This window comes from Centruroides sculpturatus, unplaced genomic scaffold (genome assembly GCF_000671375.1).
Source record: "Centruroides sculpturatus isolate CEXI.00-Female unplaced genomic scaffold, Cexi_2.0 scaffold55, whole genome shotgun sequence".
Lineage (NCBI taxonomy): Eukaryota > Metazoa > Arthropoda > Arachnida > Scorpiones > Buthidae > Centruroides > Centruroides sculpturatus.
The window spans coordinates 589,066-616,445 of NW_019384374.1; the positions used below are offsets into that span (position 1 = coordinate 589,066).

The 27,380-nt window shown below is 28.8% G+C and overlaps 1 protein-coding gene across 1 annotated transcript; it reads right to left on the reverse strand.

Annotated features, from left to right (window-relative positions):
- Window positions 1-22,651: 22,651 nt before the first annotated feature.
- Window positions 22,652-27,380, reverse strand: LOC111615988. Its single transcript, XM_023357433.1, has 9 exons — window positions 27,351-27,380; window positions 25,297-25,356; window positions 24,902-24,957; window positions 24,445-24,781; window positions 24,219-24,375; window positions 23,716-23,914; window positions 23,539-23,645; window positions 22,830-23,264; window positions 22,652-22,723 (listed from the first exon to the last, which is right to left on the reverse strand). The coding sequence occupies exons 3-9, from the start codon at window positions 24,936-24,938 to the stop codon at window positions 22,652-22,654; spliced, it is 1,344 nt and encodes a 447-aa protein (XP_023213201.1). The 5' UTR covers window positions 24,939-24,957; window positions 25,297-25,356; window positions 27,351-27,380.

Sequence of the window (27,380 nt, forward strand, 5' to 3'; positions counted from 1 at the left end):
TTAAATTCCCTACCGTAAACCTCTCATTTTCTCAATTAGTCGGTTCTTTTTAATGATATCCATCGAAATTTTAGGTAATTTTACTGATAAATCCGTAAAAACCCCTACTAGTATCATAAACTAATGATATTACGAGGAAATTTAACAATGTCAAGGCAGGTTATTTTTAGTTACGTAGACCCAAGCTGTTACAGAATACTGTGAAATACAAATATGATATCTTTGATATCTCGACTCATTACTAGGGAGATCATTTATCTTTCTTATAATTCCTATAAATTGCACGTTACCCTCGATAATTGGATTCGTATTGTTCTATAAGAGATATCGCTTATAAATGAATTTATATAAGTGAATGACCCTATTTTTTGGCGTTTTTTTTTTTTTTTTCTTATTTATAACCACAAACGAACACTTATTTGATAATAAAGTTGCGTAGATGCGAACGAAAAGTAATAATTTCCTCTAGTTATAATTACTTTATGCCATTTGCACGCGAGGGAATTGACAAAAATTCTAAATGTACACCCTCTTATCGAACTTTTCATCGATGTAACTAAAGGCAATGCTGTAAATAATACTAAATAACAATTGTGTTCCGTTCATTAAGGTATTAACACGCATCTTTGCTAAAAATTAACTCTACTTCAACGAAATTTCTTGCAGTAATGTCGTAAAAAATAATATTTAAATTAAAATTAACCACTGAAAATTAATTCATATTTAAAGATAAAGTTAATCTACTGCTTAAATGTAATTAATTTCAACTCAATTATTGTTTATACCGAATTAAATTCTTGTTAATTTCATTTAATGTTAATTCTAATTAATTTCATTGTGTTAATTTCATTTAATGTTAATTCTAATTAATTTCATTGTGTTAATTTCATTTAATGTTAATTNAGTACGAAGAAAGACCCACAATAAGGCTGACGGACTGTTAACCTCCCAATCCCTTTTAGCCCTACTGCCTCGCCCATCTGATGACCATTCACTTCAATGAGTTGTTCCAATTTCAACTATTTCAATCTCCATTTTAAATTTAAAAAAAAAATTCCATTTTCGTATACTTTCTGGCGATTAATTTCGTATTGTTTTCGATAGTCTAAACAATCACCAACTGAAATGATATTTACAATATTGTTAGCGATTTACTCAATATTATAAGAATACAAATTAGTGCTTATTCCGCATGAAATGGCGACTGAAATTCGCCTATTTTCTGCTCAAGTAGAGAAAATTGTTAAAATGAGTGAGTACTATTCAAAATAACTCTAAGAAGTCGCTCTCCATTTTGAGCAGCGCGTATTGGAATTATGGCTGCCATTTTAAATGGTATAAAGCACTAAATTAGACTTCTTATCACTCTAAATCTCAGTTTAGGATCATAACAAGCGGTCCTTTCCCTCCACCAATTAATAATAAATTTAAAAACGCGAGGTCTTATGTTAAAATCGCCCTTCGTCTTGTGGATCTAATCTATAACAAGTAAAAGGCCCTTCTCCTTTAAATAATTATTTAAAAGAAAGAGGCCTCGAGGTTTAGCTTCGTTAGCTTACGTATAAGTCCGGTTTCGCCTTTAATTTTTCAATCGAATTTAGGGCCTTCCGGAAATGGCGAGAGCTCTGGCATTAATTTTTAAAGACAGCGCATAGCCGAGGAACCATTAAATTCTTACAGTGTCTGATAGAATTATATTAACAATATAATTACATACCTTATAACTCATAAGCCACAGTTAAAGTATATCGTATGACATTTCTCCTTCACGAAAACACATAAAATAACCCAACTATGAATTATTACAAGAAACAAAGATACGAAAACTTCGTCACAATAAAAAGCAAAAGTTCGTGACTGTGACGTAAAACAATTTCAACTAATAACGTAAAGAGACTGGAACTCCCTCTTCTTCCATCATCAATTCGGGTTAGTGACTTAACGCGTGAGAATACGAAAGAAAAGATATAAACGAAGATTAGATTAACAACAAGGAGAATCTTGTAATAATTACTTTTTATAATTGTGTCGTTGATAGAGAATTTAAATGTAAGATCTCCTACGTAGAAACGACCTTGCAGAGCGGGTCGACAACCCGACGTTTTCTACACATCTTGCCCTAAATGTACCTTTCCGGATAGATTAAATTCGTAACAAAGGCCGTTATTTAAAGTGTAATAATTATTTAAAGAATTTTTATAAATGATTTCAAGGTCATTTCCTCGCAAAATATTTCTTACCGAGAAGGAAAATTATAATTTAATTGTGAGCAATAAAACTGTAATCTCCATTAACCCTCTTTAGATTTTATAAGATTTTCTGCTCAGTCTATTTCATAAAAACCCCCCTCTCCAAAAAAAAAGAAAGACATTAATTGCATTTAAAGTATAAAGTCCAAACCGGTACGAACAAGGAAAGAAAATACATAAATACAGGCCTGTTTCGGAATAATTTTGGCCCACTTGTGCTATGGAAGGTGAAAAACCAATATTTTAAAATATGTATTCAAAAATAGAATTTATTTAGTATTAAAAATAAAAATTAATCATTAGTACGTTTCATTCTCTGAAAACTTATTGACTTTTTTAGCCGAGTACCCGATTAAAAAGTAGATTAAAAATGAATAAAAGTAATCGTAATTGTTAATTGTATTTTAAAAACAGAAAATAATTAACTAATATTAATTATTTAACAGAAAAATAACAGTTGCTAATGTTTTTTTTTAAATCAATTTCAAATTATTATGTTAATTTCGATAACAATAACGTGAAATCGATTTTTAAACATCATTAAATGATTTTTAAATGTATTTAAGATCAGCTGATGCTGTTTAAATTGTTCTATTTCAGTTTATTATCAATTTCATTAAATAAACAAATAGAAATTTACAATATTCTTTCAAATCAAACAGCTGATTCTGTTAATTTCATTCGCGTCAGTGTCATTAATATGATTAACTAAATAAATTTAATTACAATTAACATATAAACGTATTCAAAATATTTGGAATTAAATTATATTTATGTTATCAAAATTAGGTGTGATTTAATTGGATTTGGAATTAGATAATTAATATTAATGATATAATTTGAATTCGTTTCTGTAACATAAATAATTACAGATAGGAAATTAATCGTGGAAATGGAATAGTTAAATTGTCATTCATGCTGAGAGTCTTATCTATACAGGGAAAGTAATAAAGGGAAATGGAGCCATCAGATAGAGACTAAATAAAGGGGCATCAACATCCTAATCATTTGGAACAAGTAGAAAATAAGTTAAATTTTCTCTTTTCTTATTCTATTTTTTTATGCTAAAATCGAAGGTAAAAAAAATAGTATTTGATTAACTTCATTTAATTTTTTTAATTAATTTCCTTAATTATAATGTATAAAATTTCATTAGAAATATTTGTTAATACTTCTAATAAAAAAAAAATTAATTCTTATTAAATATATCTAAGCTAATTAAATTATGTAATTTGTAGCTACTAAATTACAATTAATTTCACTCGATTAAAGTTAATTCCAATTTTTAACTAAATTCGTAAAAATTACTTAATATAAATTATTTCATTTATTATAAAAAAAAATTGACAATTTAATCCCGTTTCCATCTTAATTCGTAAATTTCACATTGATTTGATTGTTTACTAATTACATTTAATCTAGAAACTGACATTTCTGTTAATTACGTTTAATTCAGAAATTGACAATTTTTTAATTACGTTTAATTCAGAAATTTACATTTCTGTTAATTACATTTAATTCAGAAATTGACAGTTTTCTTAATTGTATTTAATCTGGAAACTGACATTTTTTCACGTTTATATAATTTTCTACGTTTTTTTAAATTATTTATCGAGTTCAATTAATGAAATTTTTCAAAAATATTATTAACAAACACAACTTTTTCTCTAGTGAAAGTTATTTAATTAATAATGAAGGATATTTCTTCAAATTTTAAAAATTAAATAATTAATTTCAGATTTTTTTTTTCGAGATATATTAATATAAATGTATTCAAAAGAAAATTCCTAGAGCTATTCTGTGACATTTAAAATGTAAATAACGGCGCATGTTGAAGACCCAAGTACATGAAGTGGAACATGTAAAAATGAATAAGAACAACAAACCCAATTGACTCTAGTGACATTGACCCTATCAATGAACGAATTTGTGTTCGGGGAAAGGAGAAAATGTCAATCGATCGTTGTAAATTGGTATAATTTTGACCTCGGTCGTGGAGCGTTCAACTTGACCCCGTGTGATATTTCGTGTTTCTAATGATCCCTTAATTATTGAAAGATGACCTCTGAGGTCACCTAAGTGTATAAACTCGATAGTTAAATGGACAAATAAACAATAATTGGGCTAAATTAGAAGCGATGAATCGAATGACTGTACTGTATACAACTCGAAAAGAAAATAGAGCAAATTTCGAGAACAATAGCTGGAAAGTGAAAATATTTAGTTACGCACGAGAGAGAGAAATGCAAGTACAACACGTGAAATTCTCTCTTGAATTTCAACAAATTGATGAAATATTTTGAAATTGTGATGAAAATCTTGTGTTTATATCTTAACACATTGTAAAGACGTTTTAATCGAGGCATAACACACGAAGCACTACATATAGCTCGATAATGCTTACGTTTATTACACATAGTTTTAGAAGATTATGCTTAATAAACATAATACTATGCCTAGTTCTTTTGATGTTTAACTAGACAATTAGGTATAGTTTCAGGAATTTTAATTTGGCTATGCCTAGTTATATCTATTAATAAGGCCTTATATTTTCGCATCGAATGCGTGTTAATTGATTATAATGTAAACAATAGACACATTGTCATCCAATATGTTCATATTTTCTCATAGAACTATCCTCGTAAAGCATTTCACACGATTTCTTCCTTCATTAATATCGAATAAATGTTATTATAATAAGAACAAACAACTCCATTGATAGATATTCGGCACACAATTAATGATCTATAACACGAATCGTTTAATAATAAAGATATATATCTTGTATATCTCAGTTTCACAAAAATTCAATTCTTTCAATGGGAAATTCCAGTAAAGAAAAGCGCTGAAGCATCAGAAGGATAAGAAAGATGCTCTTGTATACGAATTAATGTTAAATTTCTTCGTACAATAAGTGCTCGTTTATTGTTCTATTGTTTAAAAAAAATCGAATATACTTCAAAAACACTCGAATATTTCCTTTATATTGAAGATTTTTATCTATTTCCCCTCCTTAATTTCCTATGTGACAATTAACTCGCGTGATAACAGTCTTGAACATTGATACTTCTTCCTCCATTATCTTGAATTCATGTAAGAATATTGTCGATCAGACAGCGAATAATCAAGAAAAAAAAATTCAAACTTCCTTCAACAATTTCCTATTTTTAATGCTAGTTAAGCGTGATATACGAAGAATTGCCTATCTAGAAATATCCCCGAGCTACGAATTGTTATTTGTGAGTCACATTATAAGATCTATATATAGAAGTAAGCTTACGAGTAGTGTTTAATCAACAACTATTGTATAGAATATTCATTTTTTACGATGACAAATTTTTTTCTGTCGTGCAGAATGCTTATTTTTCCTCTGGGGTAATTTTAGAATTCAAACAGGATTACTCGAAACTAAATCACTTGATAGAAGAGCTATGATAAAAATAAATATTTTTTTATTTAGCAGTCACTTAGTTTAGAAATTTTCAGAGCTGTTCCGATTTAAATTAAGATTATTTAAGTTTATTTTTAAATGTTATTCCATTCGGACCTGTTATAAAGGTTAATTTTTCGGTAGAAGTTAGCTAACCTAAGCAACTTTTAGAGTAAAATCAGTGTATAAATGCATAGTAAACTTGTTTAATTCGACATTAGTACTGATTTATAATGGCTAAAACTAGTTTTAATAGAAAATAAATCGGTTAGGAAGTGTTAAATTCGTCCAAAAACTGTGTCGAGTGTTGAGTTATTATAGGCACACGCTCTTAAAAATTTCTCTCTTTACATAAAGAAAAGTAGAAGCGATTGTTCCTTTTCTTTTTTTTAAATGAGTGCAATTGATTTAATTTAAAATTTTACAGAACAATTCGTAACAATTAAATCATCCAGAATATATTGCTGCAACTGATTATTTACAGATCATTCGCTCTGTTGCCTTTTCAATGAATTAATAACAGTCATTCTTAAGTCCTTGAATGGAAAGTCAATTAATTTGAATTGCCCTTCGAGCCGAAAATATAAAATTAATTCAGATGAATGCGAATTTTAATTGTTAACTTAATCGAAACCCTAGGCCATTTCTTAAATCAAGTCGATAATAAAGTTGATTAATTTATAATAAGTGTATTAATTTTTACTTACAAATTAACTGATTATAAAGCATAAAAATCGATAAAAGTGAAGTTAATTTATATCTGATTGATTCACAAGAAAATTTATATCGATTTGAACTTAATTCTTACCCTTTTTCGTAGTCAAAGATCCTAGTCCAATCTCATTGAATTTTAATAGAAAATAATTGATATAAACATAATTTTCTCTATCTTTTATGTAAAAATTAGATATATATTTACTTAAAGATTAGTTTAAATAGTAAATTTACGTTGATTTAAACTTAAATATCACCTACTTTCCTCACCAAGGGTCAAAGTCGAATCTCCACCAGACAGTAATGAAAGCCTTGATTAAAGACAATTTTTATATCGAAATTACAGATAATTATGTCTGTATACAGAAAAGTAAACACGCATTCACATAAATACAGGTTTCAAAACATGTAAAACAAATGTCACCCCCCACTTTCCTCACCAATGATCAAATCGAATGTGAACACCACTGACGGTGAACTCGATTAAACACGATAAAAAGTAAGATATTTTCTACCAAAATATATTTAAAATATCATCTTACCCATCTTGGTCCACCGGACACCTTTCTTCTACCACCCTCCATTTGATACCTTTTTAAAATCAATCTCTACACAGCATGGTATATCCCAAACGAAACGTCTTTTCTCCTTCAACTCGAGGAACTGTTCTATGTAGAACGGTGACCCCGGATTGGAACTTGCACTTCTACTATGATTGGTGGACGAGCGTAACCGAACAAATCCGAAAACCGAGTCTATCCCCTCCAGTTATGATGATATCGAGGTTAGTAGTACTTTTTTAAGCAATGTTTTCTCTGCTTGAGGCTGATTCAACGAACTTTCCGACAAACGAGCGAGTTTAAAAGCGAAAAAAAAATTTAAATTCCCTACCGTAAACCTCTCATTTTCTCAATTAGTCGGTTCTTTTTAATGATATCCATCGAAATTTTAGGTAATTTTACTGATAAATCCGTAAAAACCCCTACTAGTATCATAAACTAATGATATTACGAGGAAATTTAACAATGTCAAGGCAGGTTATTTTTAGTTACGTAGACCCAAGCTGTTACAGAATACTGTGAAATACAAATATGATATCTTTGATATCTCGACTCATTACTAGGGAGATCATTTATCTTTCTTATAATTCCTATAAATTGCACGTTACCCTCGATAATTGGATTCGTATTGTTCTATAAGAGATATCGCTTATAAATGAATTTATATAAGTGAATGACCCTATTTTTTGGCGTTTTTTTTTTTTTTTTTTTATAACCACAAACGAACACTTATTTGATAATAAAGTTGCGTAGATGCGAACGAAAAGTAATAATTTCCTCTAGTTATAATTACTTTATGCCATTTGCACGCGAGGGAATTGACAAAAATTCTAAATGTACACCCTCTTATCGAACTTTTCATCGATGTAACTAAAGGCAATGCTGTAAATAATACTAAATAACAATTGTGTTCCGTTCATTAAGGTATTAACACGCATCTTTGCTAAAAATTAACTCTACTTCAACGAAATTTCTTGCAGTAATGTCGTAAAAAATAATATTTAAATTAAAATTAACCACTGAAAATTAATTCATATTTAAAGATAAAGTTAATCTACTGCTTAAATGTAATTAATTTCAACTCAATTATTGTTTATACCGAATTAAATTCTTGTTAATTTCATTTAATGTTAATTCTAATTAATTTCATTGTGTTAATTTCATTTAATGTTAATTCTAATTAATTTCATTGTGTTAATTTCATTTAATGTTAATTCTAATTAATTTCATTGTGTTAATTTCATTTAATGTTAATTCTAATTAATTTCATTGTGTTAATTTCATTTAATGTTAATTCTAATTAATTTCATTGTGTTAATTTCATTTAATGTTAATTCTAATTAATTTCATTGTGTTAATTTCATTTAATGTTAATTCTAATTAATTTCATTGTGTTAATTTCATTTAATGTTAATTCTAATTAATTTCATTGTGTTAATTTCATTTAATGTTAATTCTAATTAATTTCATTGTGTTAATTTCATATCAACCGAAATTTATCGATTTCACACGTGATTAAATATTGTTAATTTCATCGTGAATTTAATTAAATTAGTTTAATTTTGTATAAATGTAAATATAACCGCGTTAACAATAGTATAAATTAAAGGAAATTTTATTAATTTTAATGATTATATAATACTTATTTCATTACGTTGTTTACTTAGTCTACATTTTATATGTAAAGTAACTAAAATAAAGATTTATTTTATTATATTATTTGAAGCAAATGTAAATTAATTAATCTTTAATTAAATTAATGTAAATCTAAAAAAGTTAATTACTTTCGTATGATTCATTTCGTGTCGTAGAACGAAATTTTGTCAATTGCACAATATATTTAATGTTGTTTATTTCATTATTGAAGTTTAATTATAATTAAATCAGTATCATTACTATCAATTTCTTTTTGTAAGCGTAAATATCAATTAATTTCTTAATTTTGTTTTCGTTCAATTTCAAAATGTGAAATTAACATTTCGAAATCGACGAAATTTCTCTTGGTATGAAAATAACATTACGAAATTAATTAATATTTACGTTACTTAAACGTAATTAATTTTAACACAGTTAATTTTTTTTCCTACATCAAATTAATTTCGCATAATCTAAATCAATTTTAAGTAATTATTTTTTTAAGTTTATGTTTCTTTCGAAGGTAATTTTTAACTGTGATCGTGCCTTTAAACTTTCACTGTACTGTGAAGATAATTCTTGAAATTTTTAATGGCAAATTAAAGGATAATTATTTATCCTCTGACAGGAAGTTCGTAGGATAATTAATTATGTATTAGCTTATTATAAATCGTAAAGTTTTATTATTATAGAAGAATATGTCATCAAGTTCTCTTGATATTAAATCGTGATAAGCAGAGTATGAAAAAGGACACTCTTCTAGTTATTCGATAATAAGTCAGTCATGATTTAGGTCATAAAAATCGACAGCTAATTAAAGAATAAACATTAAACTTCGCTTTAATTAACAGACAAAACCGGAAGATGAGAAGAAACTCGTGATAATCTGTAATCATTTTTATTCTCCCTGTGATAAATTCGACAGATTGAAGTAAATATTCAGTTTAAATAAACAGTGACACGCTAACCTAGTGACCTATAAGGTAATTCGTCTTAGGGATATCCTTTATTGCATTCCCTTTTTTACTAAGAAATATAGAGAAAGTGGAATCGTTAGTTCTCTAGAACTCATTCCAATTAAATTATACAATTTATATTCTGATACTTTTACACTCTTTACTCATAAATGACGTCATAAATCGCTTTTTAAACAAGGAAAGATGGTGGGGAATACTTAATGAATTTTCCCCTATTACAAGTTAGACGAAGATTTTTATGTTAGCTAGGTTTCTGGGACATAACTGGTTTCTTAGTAAGAAGGATAAAAAGTAAACGTTTTCAGTTGTATAATAAAGCTTGAGGATTTAATTTTAATTAATTATAAAGAGAACAGAAGCTGTTATGACTCATTTAATAGCTTAAATTGGCCATTTTTCTTTACTTTTTCGTAAATTCCTGTGTTAATAAGCATCTAATCCTCCTTTCCTCACCTTGATTTTCTTTGGCTTCTTGAGCACAATTTACCTTATTTTGTTACCCATGACAATTCATCTGAACGAGACAAAATTGTTGGCATACCCCACCAGCGAGCACTTTAAAAGCATAACAAAACTAATGTCACGCTATGTTTAGTGTTTGTTTAACAGGAACGAAAACATATAATTGAACAGAATCAGACACTGTGAAATGATAGTTTCATATAGGAGAGATGCCCCACAGGAATAATATGTTAATTTTAAAATATTTTTTGAGTGACGATGCTAGTACAGACGGATCTAAAGTACCACACCTAAATTTTAATTTTAAAATTAAAAATTTTAAAATTAGCATCTGACCTGAATTTTTCCTGTATTTAGTATCATTAAATTGAATTAAAGTTGATTCTACCATTATGTAATATGTCTGTAATGCCTCTACGTGTTAATTGTACAGAATAGCATAAAGCTGCTGCAAGATACGTAAATATGTAATAATATAATTGTGTAAAACTTTATATATATATACTGTATTGAGCAGCATCACTTATAATAAAAAATTACAAAAGTTATTGAATTTCCGTACTTATAAAATTAATTTAAAAACACCTTAGAGGATGCATTGTTCTCTCGTAATCCTTTAAGTGCCCATACAAGAAAAGTGTGGGCACTTAAAGGATTGCACGCTCTTAATGCACGTGTAGATAGCATTATTTAATAAAAAATTTTAGTGTTTTAATTAATATCTAACGTAACGAAAGACCAATTCCATACCAGCCCCATATATTTAGGTCCCACCAGTGGCCGAGAGGATAAAACCAGCGCCTCACGAACGAGCTAGCCACGTGGAGATTTCCGGATTTATACACGTGTCTAACACCTAAATAGGTGTCAGTTTTCTCGTCGAAAGAGGCATCTCTCCTTTAGTAGATTGCCCATGTTTCTTCATTAAACCAATCCATATAATTCGAGGCTCGATGCCAAATATAAATAAGTTAATATTTACTAAGCACGATGCCTTTGCAAGTGCAAAGCCCTGCACAAATGTGTGGGGTCTTACAGCCCACTCAGTCGGCTCTGATAATCTCAAACAATCATCTGTATCGAAAATACACCCGAAAGAATCCCATAAAAACCTTAACAACCGGATATATGGTGTTAAAATATATAAACTTTCGAATACCTGACTCAGAAAAAAGCGTGTTTTATATCTTTATCTGTAAAAAAGATCTTTTAGAAGTTTGTTTACCTCTTTACGGGCTGTCAATAGTCAAAATCCTGTTTGATTATCTTTTTTAACAAGTCAAACTTGAATAACCGTGAACGACCTTCAGGATATTGGGAATTTTTGTATATATATATATATACATATATACAATTTTTTTTCTATTTAGTAATTTATTTTCTGAATGAATAGATAAAGGAAGAAACTATATGCAATTTGACTAAATGGCCTTTTAATCTGGAAAAAAGGAAAGTGCATTCAGTTGCATTTAGTGTCAATGCACTGTATTAAAGAGTATACAGAATTATAGTCTTTGAGCTTCTTGCAGGAGTATTTATTGATGAAATGTACATAAATTAAAGACGTAGGGAATGGAATGCGTTGGAAATATTATAGAGTTAATTCAAATAGTAAAAATAAAAGTGAAAAAGTTGCAAAACTGGTTACAAACTATCTGGAAAAGACTCGAAGCTACGTGAATTAAGAAACAGAGAAGGGCATCGTATGATCATAGTTTAAAGCATCTTATAAAGTTTTCTATCACGCGAAAACCTATCTTTTTCTACCCATTAAAGTAATTTTATGTAGTTAAAAAGCAAACTTTTTCTCAAATAATTAGTTGAAACACTTAAACAACTGTGTCATTGAGAAGAAATTAAAGCTTTCGGAGTTGATTTGCAACATTTTCTTGGCATTAATAATGCATTTTTGTTAAGAAATTTATAGAAATAAATTCAACACAATAATTTACAACGAACCAATACTGAATGTCACTCGAGGTAAGAATTTGTTTCGTTTCTATAACATACAAATCAATGAATTAAAGAGGAATCCTGGTTCGAGTCCGGATCGCATCATCAGAAATTTCTATGCATGGTTTGAATTACATGCGTTTGGCCTCGTTTCTCCTCCCGACTCGCTCTTAATATATGCTAAAACCTATTGAAAATGGGCATTAAAAATGGGCATCTTAGCGCGAAGAGTTTTAAATAGATCCATATTTACCGAAATTTCTTTTATTTGTTGCAATTTTTTAGGGTTGCCAATAAGACATTTAATACAGCATCGAAAACATATAATACACGACTTCTCACAAGTGTCATACTAGAAATAAGCAATGATATTTCTAGAAATATCCATAATCGTTTGTAATATTTAAAAAAAAAATAGTTACGCAGTGTTGCAATGCAGCACGAAGAAGATTTACTTAAAATTCCCTAAAATTTCCTTAAACAGGGAAAAATTGTATCCTTGTATACCGCCATCTGTGACCTAAAACAAGAACTATTCAGTGCATAGGCGGCCTCGGTTCATTACACTTTAACCTAAGAAACGAGGTAACGACTCATCCACCCTACAGCTACAACCTACTGATGTCCAAAATACTTTTTCAGCCAATGAAAGCTGTTCCAAATTTTACTTTAACTATTACATCAAAATGAGAAATTTAATACATAGATCACGAGTCCTAATGGTTTAAAATTTGGGACATTGTAGACGAGATAGCTTGAACTAGGAATGTAAATTTGAAAAAAAATTCCCCGTTCGGAGTTCAAAAATCTTATTCCAAATTTTATAAATAAAAATACAATATAAACTTATTAAAACGTATTTTCAATACCAAATGTTAGATGGCGCTGTAATAGTGGCGCTGTAAACGTGAACGTCGAACGTCGAGCGCCGCTTAACGGCGCTCGACGTTCGACGTTCACGTTTTACACATGAAAACTTCGGCCGCAACCTCGCTATTCTTACTTTTCTTGAAGGCCGAGACGTTAAATTAAGGGATCCGGGTTCGAATCCGAGCTGACAGCAACACAGAGAATAGGTATAAAAAAAAGGCTCTTACTCCCTGTGCAGGTAAAGAGTTTGAAAAAAAGAATACTAAACAATAGGTGGAAACACAATAAGATTTCTCAGTTTCGGACCCTGAAATTCGTTTATTCTCGTAATAATTGGCCCGAATTTGTTAAAAGATCAAATTAATAATAAGAAGAAAAAAAAGACTCGCGCAACAATCAAAAATAGGTGTGTCCACCACAAGCCAAAAATCGTTATATGGAATACGACATATTTTTGTTAGGTCATTCTAACTGTTTGTACGCTCCACAAGCTATTGTTTGCTCTTTTTTATATATATTTAAAGAAGGGTAAGTTACAACTTTCCTGAAAGACAAGTTTTAACTTAGAATTCATTATACCACACAACCTAAACTTTTCGACTGAACCTCAAAAAAACACGTTTCTGTAGATGAAATGTAAAAATTTCCCATTTATGGGGATTTAAGAGAAAGTTTTCTTATGTAATAGTGAAATTGAGTCCAAATTTATAAAAATTTGCCTATAAAATTAACTATAATGATGAAGAGAAGCGATAAATAGAGGCATACCATACGTAAAAATACTAAGTGTTTGAGTAGTATTTCTAAGCATTAATCTTTAGCTCCTTGCATAGAAAATAAATAAAAAATTTTAAATAAAATATAAATTTCTCACGTACTAAACTTAAGGAATCCTAATCACGTGTCTATTCGAGACGTAAAACTAGTGTACTCACCTCTGTTCGTGCCATGGCGTGGCGCAATCCTTTCGATACTTTGGCAACACTTCTCTTATATGGCAAAAGTAAACTACTTAAGCAAAGCTCCGCCTACTATATATATATGATTTTCGGTCATCGACAGCCACTGGTTGACGGGAAACTGATATTTCCTACCACTAAGGTCAGTTAAATATAAAAAAAAACAGGCTAATTCACTCACCCGAAGCTTCCGAGTCGTAATTAAGAAGGTCTATACTCGTCGTCCCCCCAATGATCACCCCTGAATCAATTTTTTACCTGGATACACGTGACATCACTTTTGTAAAGGTAACAATTTGAAGAGTTGTTACACCAGTGATACGAGAAGAGAATTTTGTAAGAAGTTCTAAAATTGTTTTTTTAATTATAAAAGGAAGGTTTCTTTTAAAAATATATATATATTTATAAAAATTATCTGCGGCATTTTGTTGAGGTAAATTACAAAATATTTAAACAATACTTATGTGAGAAATTTGCATTTAATAATCCCTTTGTCTGTCTTTTTTTTTTTTAGATTTAAAATGATAAAGTATTGTCCCTTTCGTAATAATTTGAGCGATTTAAATTGAGATTTTTTGTGATTTTTGTCTAATTTTTTCACTCTTTGTTGCGATAAATCATTTAAACTGAGTTAATTTTGAAAGATTTAACATAAAGGGGAGTTCCCTCTATGTTCATTCCCTTCTTAATTCTATTTAGGTCGCGGGGACTTTAGGGCCTCTAATTTTCAGACGAATTTTACTGATACTTGAACAATAAGGCATAGAATTAATCAAATTCCTTTATAATTAGATTCCTCATGGATCTATGAGGGAAAGTTTGTTTCCATTCTCAATATAGTTTTACAGAAAAAAAAAGTGAGTTTACATAATATACTTCATGGTTGAGAGGAAAATTCTTGTGAAAATTTGAGGAAAAATGCATCAGTTTACTAATAATTTCATTTTAAATGATACACTGCTTACTGGAACTTTCTTACATTACTTTTTTAAAATAATTTTTCCTTCTTTATTTACCAGGACAAACGGTTACGAAACATCGTTTGCCCTAATATGATGTCAGTACAAAGATCAAACTAGTTTAGGTGCTCCGAACTCCACAACGAAATAATTTGTATGCATGCAATCTTTCAATTAATGTATAGAAGCTGAAGGATATATAGATGGTCAAGGATAATTTAATTATAATTGAAGCCCTACCATGACTTTTCCTATCTGTATTTTTTAAAAATTTCTTTTTGTTATGTAATTTTTAACTGCTCTAAATTCTAATTATGTAGAAAATTTACAATTAATTCACCCCCTCTTACTTCTAAACACAGTATTTCTCATTTGTCATTAATCCCTGCTACTTTTAAACACGAATTCTTAATATTTTGATACATATTTTAGCGGAAATTTTGTTAATTTCGCGGATTTAGTATCGATATTTTGCTGTGTAAACGTACAAAACTTCAATTAAACGAAATAAATAAAAGTTTCGTAAGTTTACTTTTTATCAATACCCTAAATTTGAATCCCGCTTTCGATTTTTAATGGGCATCGTGTTCAGTAGGGATTTAGAACGACCACAATTTAGGGTCATTGCATTTGGGTTGTAGCCACGGGCGTAAGAAATTGGTTTTCTCTAGCCGCTAGTGATATAAGAGGCCCATTGAGATGGTTTTTACAAAATGTTTACTACTTTAAAAAAGAAAAAACACTTTTAAAAGTTGGAAAATTACATTAAATTTTGCAATTGCGCCTTTTACGTTAAGCAACGAAATATATAACAAAAGGATATATGGGTCATTCTGTCCCTTTTAATTCTTACAAATCTTTAACATGATTTAGAGCTTAAATACAATTAAAAATTGGCTAATTTGCCTCATTCGACTTAAAAAAAAATTACATTTAGTTTTCTAATTGAAGCATATTTTGAAAGCCTCGAATAAATTCGTTTAGTAAAATTAATGTAGTTTGATAAATTTGTTAACTAATGATTTAATTACAATTAAATAAATAATTTATAAATATTTATTTCATAATTTTTAATTATAAATTTTATTAACATCAAATTTAATCTTTAAAAAAAATCATATTAAAGTTAAAATGTTTATTTCAGAATTTAATTCGAATTAAAAATCTTAATTGTAATTAAAGTTTGAAATTGATTTGAAAAGTAATTTATTTAAACAGTTAAAACGGATTAATTTAAGAAAATAAATTGAAATTGACATTAAAAAAAATGAAGAAAACACGTGTAGAAATTGACGAATTTTTTAAAATAAAACAAACAAAAATTTAGCAATTAACAATAATAAAATAAAATAATTAAATTTATATAAAAATGTACAATTATTTCTATTTACTATTTGATAGCATTGATCAGCAAGATTAATTAGGCGATATTTTTAAAATTATGTAAGTAATGCTTAATGTAAAATTACCTTTTAAGAAAGGGAATCATCTGGGCGTATAATTAAGCTTGTTAAATCATAAAATATCAGTTATATAAGGGATAATTTATATTTTCTTAATTAAAAACCGTTCTTCTATATTCCACTTGTTACATTCTCTCTCTTATCTATACTTTCATCGGCCTTTTTATTAATAACAGGCTATTGAAATTGCGTAATATTTTAAATTTTAATATTTAAATACGTGTTTGCTTATATAATTTAACTACTTTCCCACATTCGACTCGAATTAGCTCGTTCTAATTAACAACCATAACACAATACGTCCTAAATAAATCGAATGATTAAAATAAAATTAAAAAAAAAATTAAATTAGGTTTATAGACATTTAAAATGCCTAATATATCGATATTTAAATTTGTTATAATATAAAAATAATCGAAAACATATAGGCCCACTATTTAGGATAATGTAACGTTGTCCCTGATATAGGCTAACGGGATAGAACCCAATTAAAGTGTTGCAATACCAGACGACTTAATTGTCCTTTTATATAATTATTAATTGTTCAAATTAAGGCACTGATTTATCAAGAAAAACAATGTCTAATCTCTAAATAACTTTTCAACACCATAAATAGCCAGAGTAGCTTAAAATAACACTGAAATATTGGGTGTATCTTCGAAAAATACGTCAAAAAGGGATCTAAAATATTCTTCTGAAGCCTTTTCAATTTTCAGGAATGATATCAAAACTTTATTTAGCTCCTAGGATCCCTTTAAGGACCCTTAAACCGATTTTATATGTTAAGTGAAGTCTACATTCGCAAGTAACTATATACAGTACTGTTATAAAGTAATTAACTTTGCCTTATATAACCCGATAATTTGGCAGATCATCTGGCTTTAATCAAAAATTGAGTTTGTGGATTGTCGTTTACAGTTATAAAGTACTATAAAGTATAAATATATATACATATATATATATATATATATATATTTTTTTTACTTTTCCTGCTGTTATATATTATATAACAGGAAAAGTATGGCAATCAGTCAAAAAATGACATTTGCATAGCAGTGAAGCAAAAAAAAAAAACAGANCTCAGGGGGTTCCCCAAAAGCTGTTTTCTTAAAAGCTTTGTGATTTGATAATTAAAAAAATTAAATTAGGTTTATCTACTTCCATTTTATTTGTACTAAAAGGTTAAAGTGATAAGGTGGTTTTAATGAAAAAGTCTAGTTTGTTTTTATTAGTTTCAAAAAAGTTTATAAGTTTTTATCATTTTGTCTTATTAGAAATTAAAAAAATATATATTAATTTATTTTAATGTTAAAGAAAATGTATACATTAATATTAGATTAACAGAAAAACATTTCATGCAAAATAAAACATATTTAAGGTATCAAATATAAAGAAAAACACGAAATTCCTCCTATAAGGCACTTCCTTACATAAAATATTTTCCTATAATTCTATATTTTGATAGTAAATCTATCCAATTTTTGAGTGATTCGTTATAATAAAATTTAGATCGTTTATAACAAAAGAAACAATAGTAAATAAGGATAAATGTAATCGAAAATTGTCATCTTTTCCTTCATATTATTTACATTTTTTTAAGTAAGTAATGAAGTACGTCTGGTTGTCTGTCTTCCTTTTCTTTTCTTACTTTTATTCTCGTATAAACGTTGAAGAAGTAGCGTGATAAAATTAATTAATCGTATGTTTATATACTTTATAATTAAATAAATAAATATTCAAGCCCGAAATTGTATAGAAAATATATCAATAATGAATAAAAGATGAAATATTAAATAATTTAAAATTTTATTTTATATTTTTTAAACTCAATTTTTGGAAGTATTCGTGTACAGGAGTCGACAAACTACTGTACATTTAAATGAGGACATTCGTAATGGAAAAACCACAGGAAACTTCCATTCTATAAAAATATATTATTTACAAATTCTAAATCTTTATTTTCTTCCTAAAATTAAATAAAAATTTAAAATATTCCCATTAAAATGTTTACAAATAAATTTTAATAAAATTATTATCTTTATAGTCTTTTAATATTTTATTTTTTAATAATTAATTATTTATTTGATACGTCATTAATTTCCAATTAAAGATGTTTTCTATTTATTAATTTTATCTAAAAATTTATTTTCATTAAGTTATCCGAGAAAGATTTTTTAAAACGCATTTAAATTGATTTAATTTAATTCCAAGTGTTATTTATTTTAATTGTTTCGAAAAATTGTGTTTTAATAATCAATTTCTGTATTCTAATTATTTGTTTTAATTACAATTAAAAACGTAATCGGTTACTTTCTAGGCTTTTTTAATAAATAATTGTAAATTAATTACAATTAAAACACGTAATCAATTTCTTCTCAAGGTCAACTTGTTTAAATTGATTACAATTAAGTAAACTAATCGATTTCTCTCGAGATTTTTTAACTGTTTAGTTTACTTAATTGTAATCAATTTAAACAGTTAAAAAATCTCGAGAGAAATCGATTAAATTGANTTGTTTTACATAAATTATACTTAAAAAAAGAAATAAAATACAATTTTAAAAAGTAATCTATTTCTATAACAAAAATACGAAATCGATTACCTTTTCAATTGTAATTTATTTAACAGTTAAAAAAAAACTCAGAAAGAAACTGATTAAATTATTAAATACATCACAATTAAAACTAATCAATTTCTTTTTAATTACAATTAAACAAAGGTGTCGCTTTTTCTCTTTTGAATTGTTAAGAGAAATTGATTAGTCGTTTAATTGTAATTTATTTAACCGTTTAATTCGTTGAATAAAGCGTGATAAAATTGAATTAATTGTAATTTATTTATTAATAATTGCCATTTAATTCAAAAATTTTAAATTAGTTTCATCGTCATTATAATAATGCTGAAACTAATTGAAAGTTTTAGAATTAAATGGCAATTAAATAGTAGAACATAAGCGAGTAAAATTAATTTTAATTCCTGATTTAAAATATATTAAAAAATTATCTAAAAATATAAATTTTACGTAAAAATGCGTGTACATTTTTTAACCAGTTTCGTCATTTTAAATTTATATCTTTCACGTTCTATAATTTAACAGGGATTTACATCTTTGCATCACGTTTAATATCATTGTCTATAACAAGATAATAGACCCCTTTTTTTTCCTTAAAAAATCCTCAAATTTTCTGTGGTAGATGCATAGGTCAATGACGCGAATGACGTAAAAGAATCTACAACAATAGTTTCACTTGTTATTTAATAAAATTGTCCCTTTTTTTATTGTTATTATTATTATTGTTTTCACCATTTTTTCAAGAAAAGATTGTGACATTTGCCACGTTTCTTAACTTTTTTAAAATCATTTGTTTCGTGAAATATTCGAGCGAAACGTTAAGGGATGACGTAACTTACACGCGATGTCCTCACCCCCTCTTTTGAATAATTATGTAAATGTGGCTTTTGCTATTGTTGTTCTTTCTTTTCTTTCTGTAACTATGCAGATTTTTATCAATTGTTTTACGTCAGTGAATAAGTTTAAGATTATTTTTAGATCCTTTAATACTTTCCTAAATATATTTAAAACTGTATTTTACTTTCTGCTAGATCGGTTTAAGGTAATTAATGATTTGATAATTTGTAATTATTATCCTTAATTAAAATTAAAATTTTTGTTTTACATAAATTATACTTAAAAAAAGAAATAAAATACAATTTTAAAAAGTAATCTATTTCTATAACAAAAATACGAAATCGATTATCTTTTTAATTGTAATTTATTTAACAGTTAAAAAAAAACTCAGAAAGAAACTGATTAAATTATTAAATAATCACAATTAAAACTAATCAATTTCTTTTTAATTACAATTAAACAAAGGTGTCGCTTTTTCTCTTTTGAATTGTTAAGAGAAATTGATTAGTCGTTTAATTGTAATTTATTTAACCGTTTAATTCGTTGAATAAAGCGTGATAAAATTGAATTAATTGTAATTTATTTATTAATTTTAATGCCGATTTAATTAATTATTTAAATCATTTCGCTTCTCTTTTAACAAGTTTGTTTCCAGTTGATAAATTTTATAATGTGTTATAAACGGAAACAATTTACCTTACTACTGACGATAGCATATTTCTTTACCTTACTTTTTATGTAACGTTATAGCAAGTCGTCAATGTATCACCTGATGAAGTTAAAAACACTTAAAAAGCAAATAAAATCTTGAAGTTTTACTTTATAGCATTATAAATTTGAGGTAAACAGCAATCTTTATGGTATTTTAAGCAATAAACCCGAAGTCTATATTAGATTCCGGATAGAGTCACGTAACAACACATCCGGGAAGCATTTCTTTAAAATTTATTACAGGACATAGGTACGTTGGGGGTTTAGATTTTACTACAGAAAACATATTTTGTTCGAACTAACAATGTCTTTACATTACTTCTGCTTTAATATTTACTACATACTAAATAACAGTAAAAAATTAGAGTATGAGCTGTATCTTTTTACAATTATATACCTTAACTCTACAGGATCTGTCAACTCTGCGAAAAGCATTGAAGCGTGATCTTTGTGTCCCAAAACATTAAACCATATTCCGGTGTGTTAGAGGTTTCGAAAGTAAACTTTGAACTCTTCAACTTACTGTATATTTAATATATTTTGTTACGTGCAATTCTCACAAAGATATTGGACCCGAAAATAGTTTAAGTTGACTAAAAATCGTAACCCCCATCCCTCCCTTCCAGTGTGGACATCACTTATGAGCAGGGACCTATTTATTTACAGGTGCGTAAGGGTCCAGTAGAGGCTCTCGCAGAGGTAAAGGTAAATTCTTGGGGCTACAAAATACTTTTGAAGAAGGCCCCGCAAGAGGTTAATGTTATAAAAACAAGTCACAGATTTATCCAATTGTTAAGAAAGTTTTCAAATTGTTAACCTATTTCTTAATGTTTTTAAATAATAGAATATTAGACACGTATAATTTTATTATATGAAAGTTCCTATTTTGTATTTAACCATTATTGTAATGCTCAATGAATGAAAGCGTGTTACAGACACAACCCTGTACTGATTGGGTGGGGTTGCATTGACTCGCTGGAATTTTTCTTAGAATTTCTACGTAAAGAAAAGGATTACAACTGCCCACTTGCTAAAGTGTGGACGTGTATTATCTCGTCTCTGTTCTAGAAAAACCGTGACCGAGTTGAACGTTGATTACGGACGGGTTCAGTACTTTCCCCATAGAAAGTCTTTCCGGAAGGTATTCCCTTGACAGATCGTTCCTAAGGGAGCTACGAAGTGGATAAACCCTCTCAGATTAGTAGTGATGATAAACTGTGAATGTTGTTGTTATACAATAACACAGTGTTTCAATCAATCTTAACACAGTGTAGTCGTGCTCTTTATCATCTTCAGACCAATTGAAATGGTACGTAAACAACGTGCATAACTGAAGTGCATGTAGAAGCATACAGCAGCTTGCTTTTTAACTTATTATTTTTACTGACAGTGAGTTTTATTTGTATTTTGCATATAATCCGCATAATTGATAGAACGCATAGCCTACACCTGTCGTCGAATTGACTTTTAAAACACAGGTAACCCGCGGATTATGCACACAAAACTATGATAATTTCTTTCATCTTTGTCCTAAATAGTATTAGATTTATTAAACATTCGTGACTCTAAAAACTATCCTGTAAAACCGAAGAACCGCTTCTTATTAATCTGATAATTCTTTGCCTTCTTAGTGTCCATGGGTGGACAGCCAAAACTAAAAATGAATATATATAATGGAATATTTTTTTAATTTTTAATATAATTAAGTTTTATTATTTTATCATTATTTAATCTAAGAAGTCATTGACCTAAATTCAACTATCATTAAAAAATATATATTATTTTAATGCAAATATTAAAAAAAAATTACAATTTATCGAGATGTCCTTCACTTATTTAAGTTTTATTTATAGAAGTCCTTTAAATTAATAAAACATTTTTATTTTTTTGTCATAAATAAGTATTTTCCTAGTTTATCCTTTCATAAAAATTATATTAAAAGGACCTTGACCTTAAAATATTTAAATGCAACTCACTTATACATCTTGAACTAATGCTACTGATCGAATGTCGGTTGTATTTACGTTTCGGACGGGTTCAGTACTTTTTCCGTGTTGAAGAAACGTCAGTAACGTTCGTTAATAATAAGAAATAAGATATGGAAGTTCGTTAATCCGGTATATACAGGACCAGAGTAGTTCATATTCAGAATTAACACCCACGTGCTTTTCAATCTGAAGATGATGCACTGCACGATTATACCGTGTTAATACTGATCGAAACACCCGCACAAACGTTAATTAACGAACGTTCTGTTGCGTATTATCATCATTCACAATGATTAGTATGCATATAATAATTTATTTTCCAAACATGTACAGTACTGGGTGTTTACTGCGCCACGTATTCAAATTCCGATTGGAACGAAATTGCTACAAGAATTCAATATAAACCCGTAAAAATACTTTTGCATTTAAAACAATCTTTGACTTCTATAATTACTGTACTTTGTTCTCTGTACATCTTTATTTTTCCTACCTTCTGCTTCTTCACTTGAACGCGAGTCAATAGGGCCATGATGAACTCTAACTCGACAGGATCTGTCAACACAGAAAACATCTTTGATGACCGATCGTCGTTTGCACGCCCTAACAACATTAAAGCATAATTGATCTTGTCCTGTTCGAGTTTCGGTCTGTCAGCAATTTCGAAAGTGAACTTTGAACTCTCTTCGTCCACGCGACAGACATTATCGTTACGTGTTGTGTAGTACTCTCGAATTTTCATGTTTCTCATGGCTTCTTCCAAGGGTTTTTTCTGTTTAGTTTTACAAGGAAGCGAATCGATGTTATCTTTATAAAGGATGATCTCGTGTTGTTCTTCTGTTAATTGAACAGCTGCCATCAACGTGTCCTTATGCACAATGAATTTTGTAACGTGCAATTCGAACATTTTACCACAGATTTCTTGCACCTAAAAGGAATATAAGCTGAGTAAATTACTTAAGAAACTGGTGTTATACTTAAATCACATATCCCTTCTTAAAATGAACCAGTTTATATGTAAACAATTCTATATACAGAGCTTATATTGACTCTATACACAGCTGATAGAGCCTATACTTCTACTTAGATCCATTATTAATATATAATGTACAGTAAAACCTGTGTAAAACGTAAAATTTATTTGAAATATTAAATTATATTTCTAAAAAAACGTTCCGCCCTTTACCAAATTTTTAACTTACTTTATCAACAAGATAAGCGGCTCTACCCTCATCTGTTATTCCAGCGCAGCAAAATGTTGACATACAGAATATCACGCTTTCTTGACAGAATTTCTCTTTCATTCCATCTAAAAATATAAATTCTTATAGAATAGCAGCATAAAAATACATTTTTTTTCACATTTACTCATAATGTACCAATGTCTTCGTATAACTTCTTTATATCTTCGTCGTTGAAAAGAATAGAAAGTATGTCTTGAGCTTTCTTAAAAATCCAATGACCGTCGGAGGGACTTAAAAACCATCCGGTGAACCAAGGTACCACTTCTTCCCATCCTAATGATCTGTCTTTGTAATATTTCTCCCGCAATTTTCTCGAATTTGCTCGCTGAAGATCCTTCGAAAAAAAGATTCGTTTTAAAACTTTGTATGCTTTGTATTCCTGGTATTTATTAATACTACGTATTTCAGTTGTATAAAAAGGCAGCAGGGGCCCGCTAAAGTGCAAAAGAAGTCCCCTCTAACATTGGGCCCCATACCAAAGTTTTCACCGGTGGCATTCGTCATAACTTAATCAAAAATTAAGATGGATCAAGGCTCGCTCGATCCCACCAAATAAAAAAAATCTTGGTTTATGAATATATAAAATGAATTATTAAATAAATTTTAATCTGGTGTACTGTATATGTAAATACACAAACCTTTGCAACGAGTTTACATTTTCTTGGTGTTTCCACTAAAATTACAGTATAATGATGTCTTCTTAATATATCCATATAAGGCTCCAACTCCCATTTACGAAAATGGGAATTTTTTATGACAAGAATTGAGGTGTTTTCACCACAGTATTCTTCTAACCTGTAATTAAAATCATCCAAATTATTTCAAAGACATTAAATCCTTGACAAAATTGCTGAAGTGTTTTACCTCTTTTCGCACCATTCGTGAGATTTTCTTAACTTCATCTGGGTTCGATTACAGGAAGAAGATGGTGTAGTATCGGATGATTCGTCAGTATCAAAGTAAGAATCTGCCGAACACACTTTAGCACTAGGATATTTATTCGTGATCACATCCGTAAGTGTTTTCTTACCCGAACCGGGTGGGCCTCTAATGACAAAAGCCAATCTTCCGTGTTGATTAAGATAATTGATGGTTTCTTCGTTTGTCAGGTATACAAAATCGAATGTCTCTATCGCTGGTGCATTGTCTTCTATCTCAGAATCTGGCCCAGAAGAATCGGTTTTTGACTTCTCCGGAATCTCTGAGAAATATTTATTAATTATTACGTAAACAGACGACTGCCAAAAGAGTTGCTCAATTATAAACTATGAGAAAGACCCTTAGAGTATTCAAAATAGGAAGAAAATAAACTATATATTACCTAAAGCTTCCTGTTTTGTTATTGCTGCTGAATCCATTATTACGTGTTGTGTTCACCTAAATATAAAAGAATAATAAAATTTTATAACCTTTTACAACATAAAGGCATTTTTTATGTACAACAGACGTTTTGAATATGCACTTTTCTATGGTTAAAGTGCATATTTTTGATCAAGAACACGTGTCGACAGATTAAAATTGTGTACTCGAATGCTTAGAGATTGGCGTATGTAATTTTAATCTCAGAGCACCACACGGGTCTTTGATCAAAAATTCCTTAAAAATTAATTGAAATTAACTGTTAAATCGAACACGAAAACAATGGTACTTTATTATTTATCGAAATTATATCAATTATTTGATTAATTAGAAGATTTAAATCTACTTTAAGCTTACTTTTCCGCCTGCTTTTTCAGTATCTCTACGCTTACTCAACTGTTTAAACGTAGCTTCTACCTATGCAAGAGATTATTTATATAACTACTATAAAATCGATTTTATACTATAGAACATCCGCCGATTTAATGTAATTGCATATAAACACGAAAGAGAAATCCTAACAAATGACAATACCAATTTTTGTCGTTTACTTTTCATTCGTCCCCTTTGCTCTTACAGTCTCGTGTGAAGGATTTAATGAGTCAACATTATTCATTTAATAATTAAGCAATGAGTAACGTATCGTCTTATTCGCTATTATCAATAAACTTGTAAGCGGATCGTCCCAAGACACCAAACAATACAGCTGACCCCCTAACTCCCTCACGTTACTGAGCAACCATAAGAATTTGTTACCCATAAGTACAGTGTTACTCTGTGTCATAATTTAATCGTATATACATCGATAAATGTTATCAAGAAGTAAATACCAGCTATTATCGATCGCTAAAGTTGTTTTAGTGATTGATCGAAACCGATCGATTTCATTGAATTAGCTAAGAGGTCGCATATTACGTGCTGTAACCTATACGAATAATCCAATCTAATCCACACCCCTCTAAAATGTACTTAATAAAGCATTTTAGCAAGAATTTAAAAGGAATTTACGAGCCTAGCGTGCATAAAACACACAAAAATAAACTCGAATAGATGAAACAAATGTAAATTCTTTTTCTCATTTTACCTGTAACTTTGGACAGTCGATGGCTTACGTGGAAGGTGGCGAGGAGGATGAAGAGGAAGAGAAATGCTATTGTTTGGAACACTGATAAATTTCATTTGTTTGGGCCGGGGATACTTACATACTGTACTCACAAGCAATACAGATTTAACGTAGAAGTGTGATTTATTTATAACAGTTGTGTGATTTAACGCGTTATTGCTAACGTGAGACTGTATTGTTTGTTTAGAAGCTTAGTTTAAACACATTACTTCGCAATTTGTATGAATAAAATCGAATCGAAATGTCTGGAAATAAAAGCGTGTCAAACATATGCTTCGTGAGTTTTGACAATGGTATAATATAAATAAACAATTTTAAAAAAGATCAGCAAATAGTTGCGTAACTTTTCCGGCAAAAAAAATTCAAAATTTTATAAAGAAAAGATAAGGGATTAAAATGGAAATAAGAAAACAGTATTTGGGAAAGATATTTTATCTGTTAACAATTAGTAAAGGAAAAGTTCAAGTGCACGATCTTCTATATTTATTATTACAACCATTAAAACATTTACAACAATTTTGAGTCGTAGCAAGAAGACAAATGATTGATTATAGATTTACTAATCTGTTTATCTATTTACTTTCNTTTTGACAATGGTATAATATAAATAAACAATTTTAAAAAAGATCAGCAAATAGTTGCGTAACTTTTCCGGCAAAAAAAATTCAAAATTTTATAAAAACAAAACACCGGATAGATCGATTGTAACGAGGTTCGACAGGCAGTAAAATACGTTGCCAATTGAGCCAATGAAACACGCACTAAAAGGAAAATAAATGGACTAACCTGTCATGGAAAAATTAAAAGTAAAGGTTGAAAGTCCAGTAACTAACAGTAGTTACTTGATAAGGGACAGTTCACTTTAACAGGGTGAGAGGAAGTGTTTATCAGTAGAAGTGTTTTCGTTGTTAACGCTCTTACACGACGACACTGCTCGCGCGATCCATAAATAAGTTGTTTAAAATGATTAAAGTATGCAATTAAAATGTGTGTAGAGAGTGTAAATAACCTTTATGTTGTAAAAAGTCATACAATTACATTAAGAGATTTTTACAGATTTAAACAATTAATGGAATCGATGCTTTCGGAAGTCAGGATAGATATAGAATAGAAGAAATTACGTAAAATACTTCATAATTGTTCTTGTTTATAGATTTTATCGCTAATTTAGTCTCAATTAATTTAATATTAATGCATATTTTACATCATTAAAGACCGAGTTCTGCGATACTGGTAATCAAAAACCCAAAAATATTCCACATTTAGACAATAGAAGAGAAATTCATACCTTATATGGACTACACGAAACGGTTTCTAT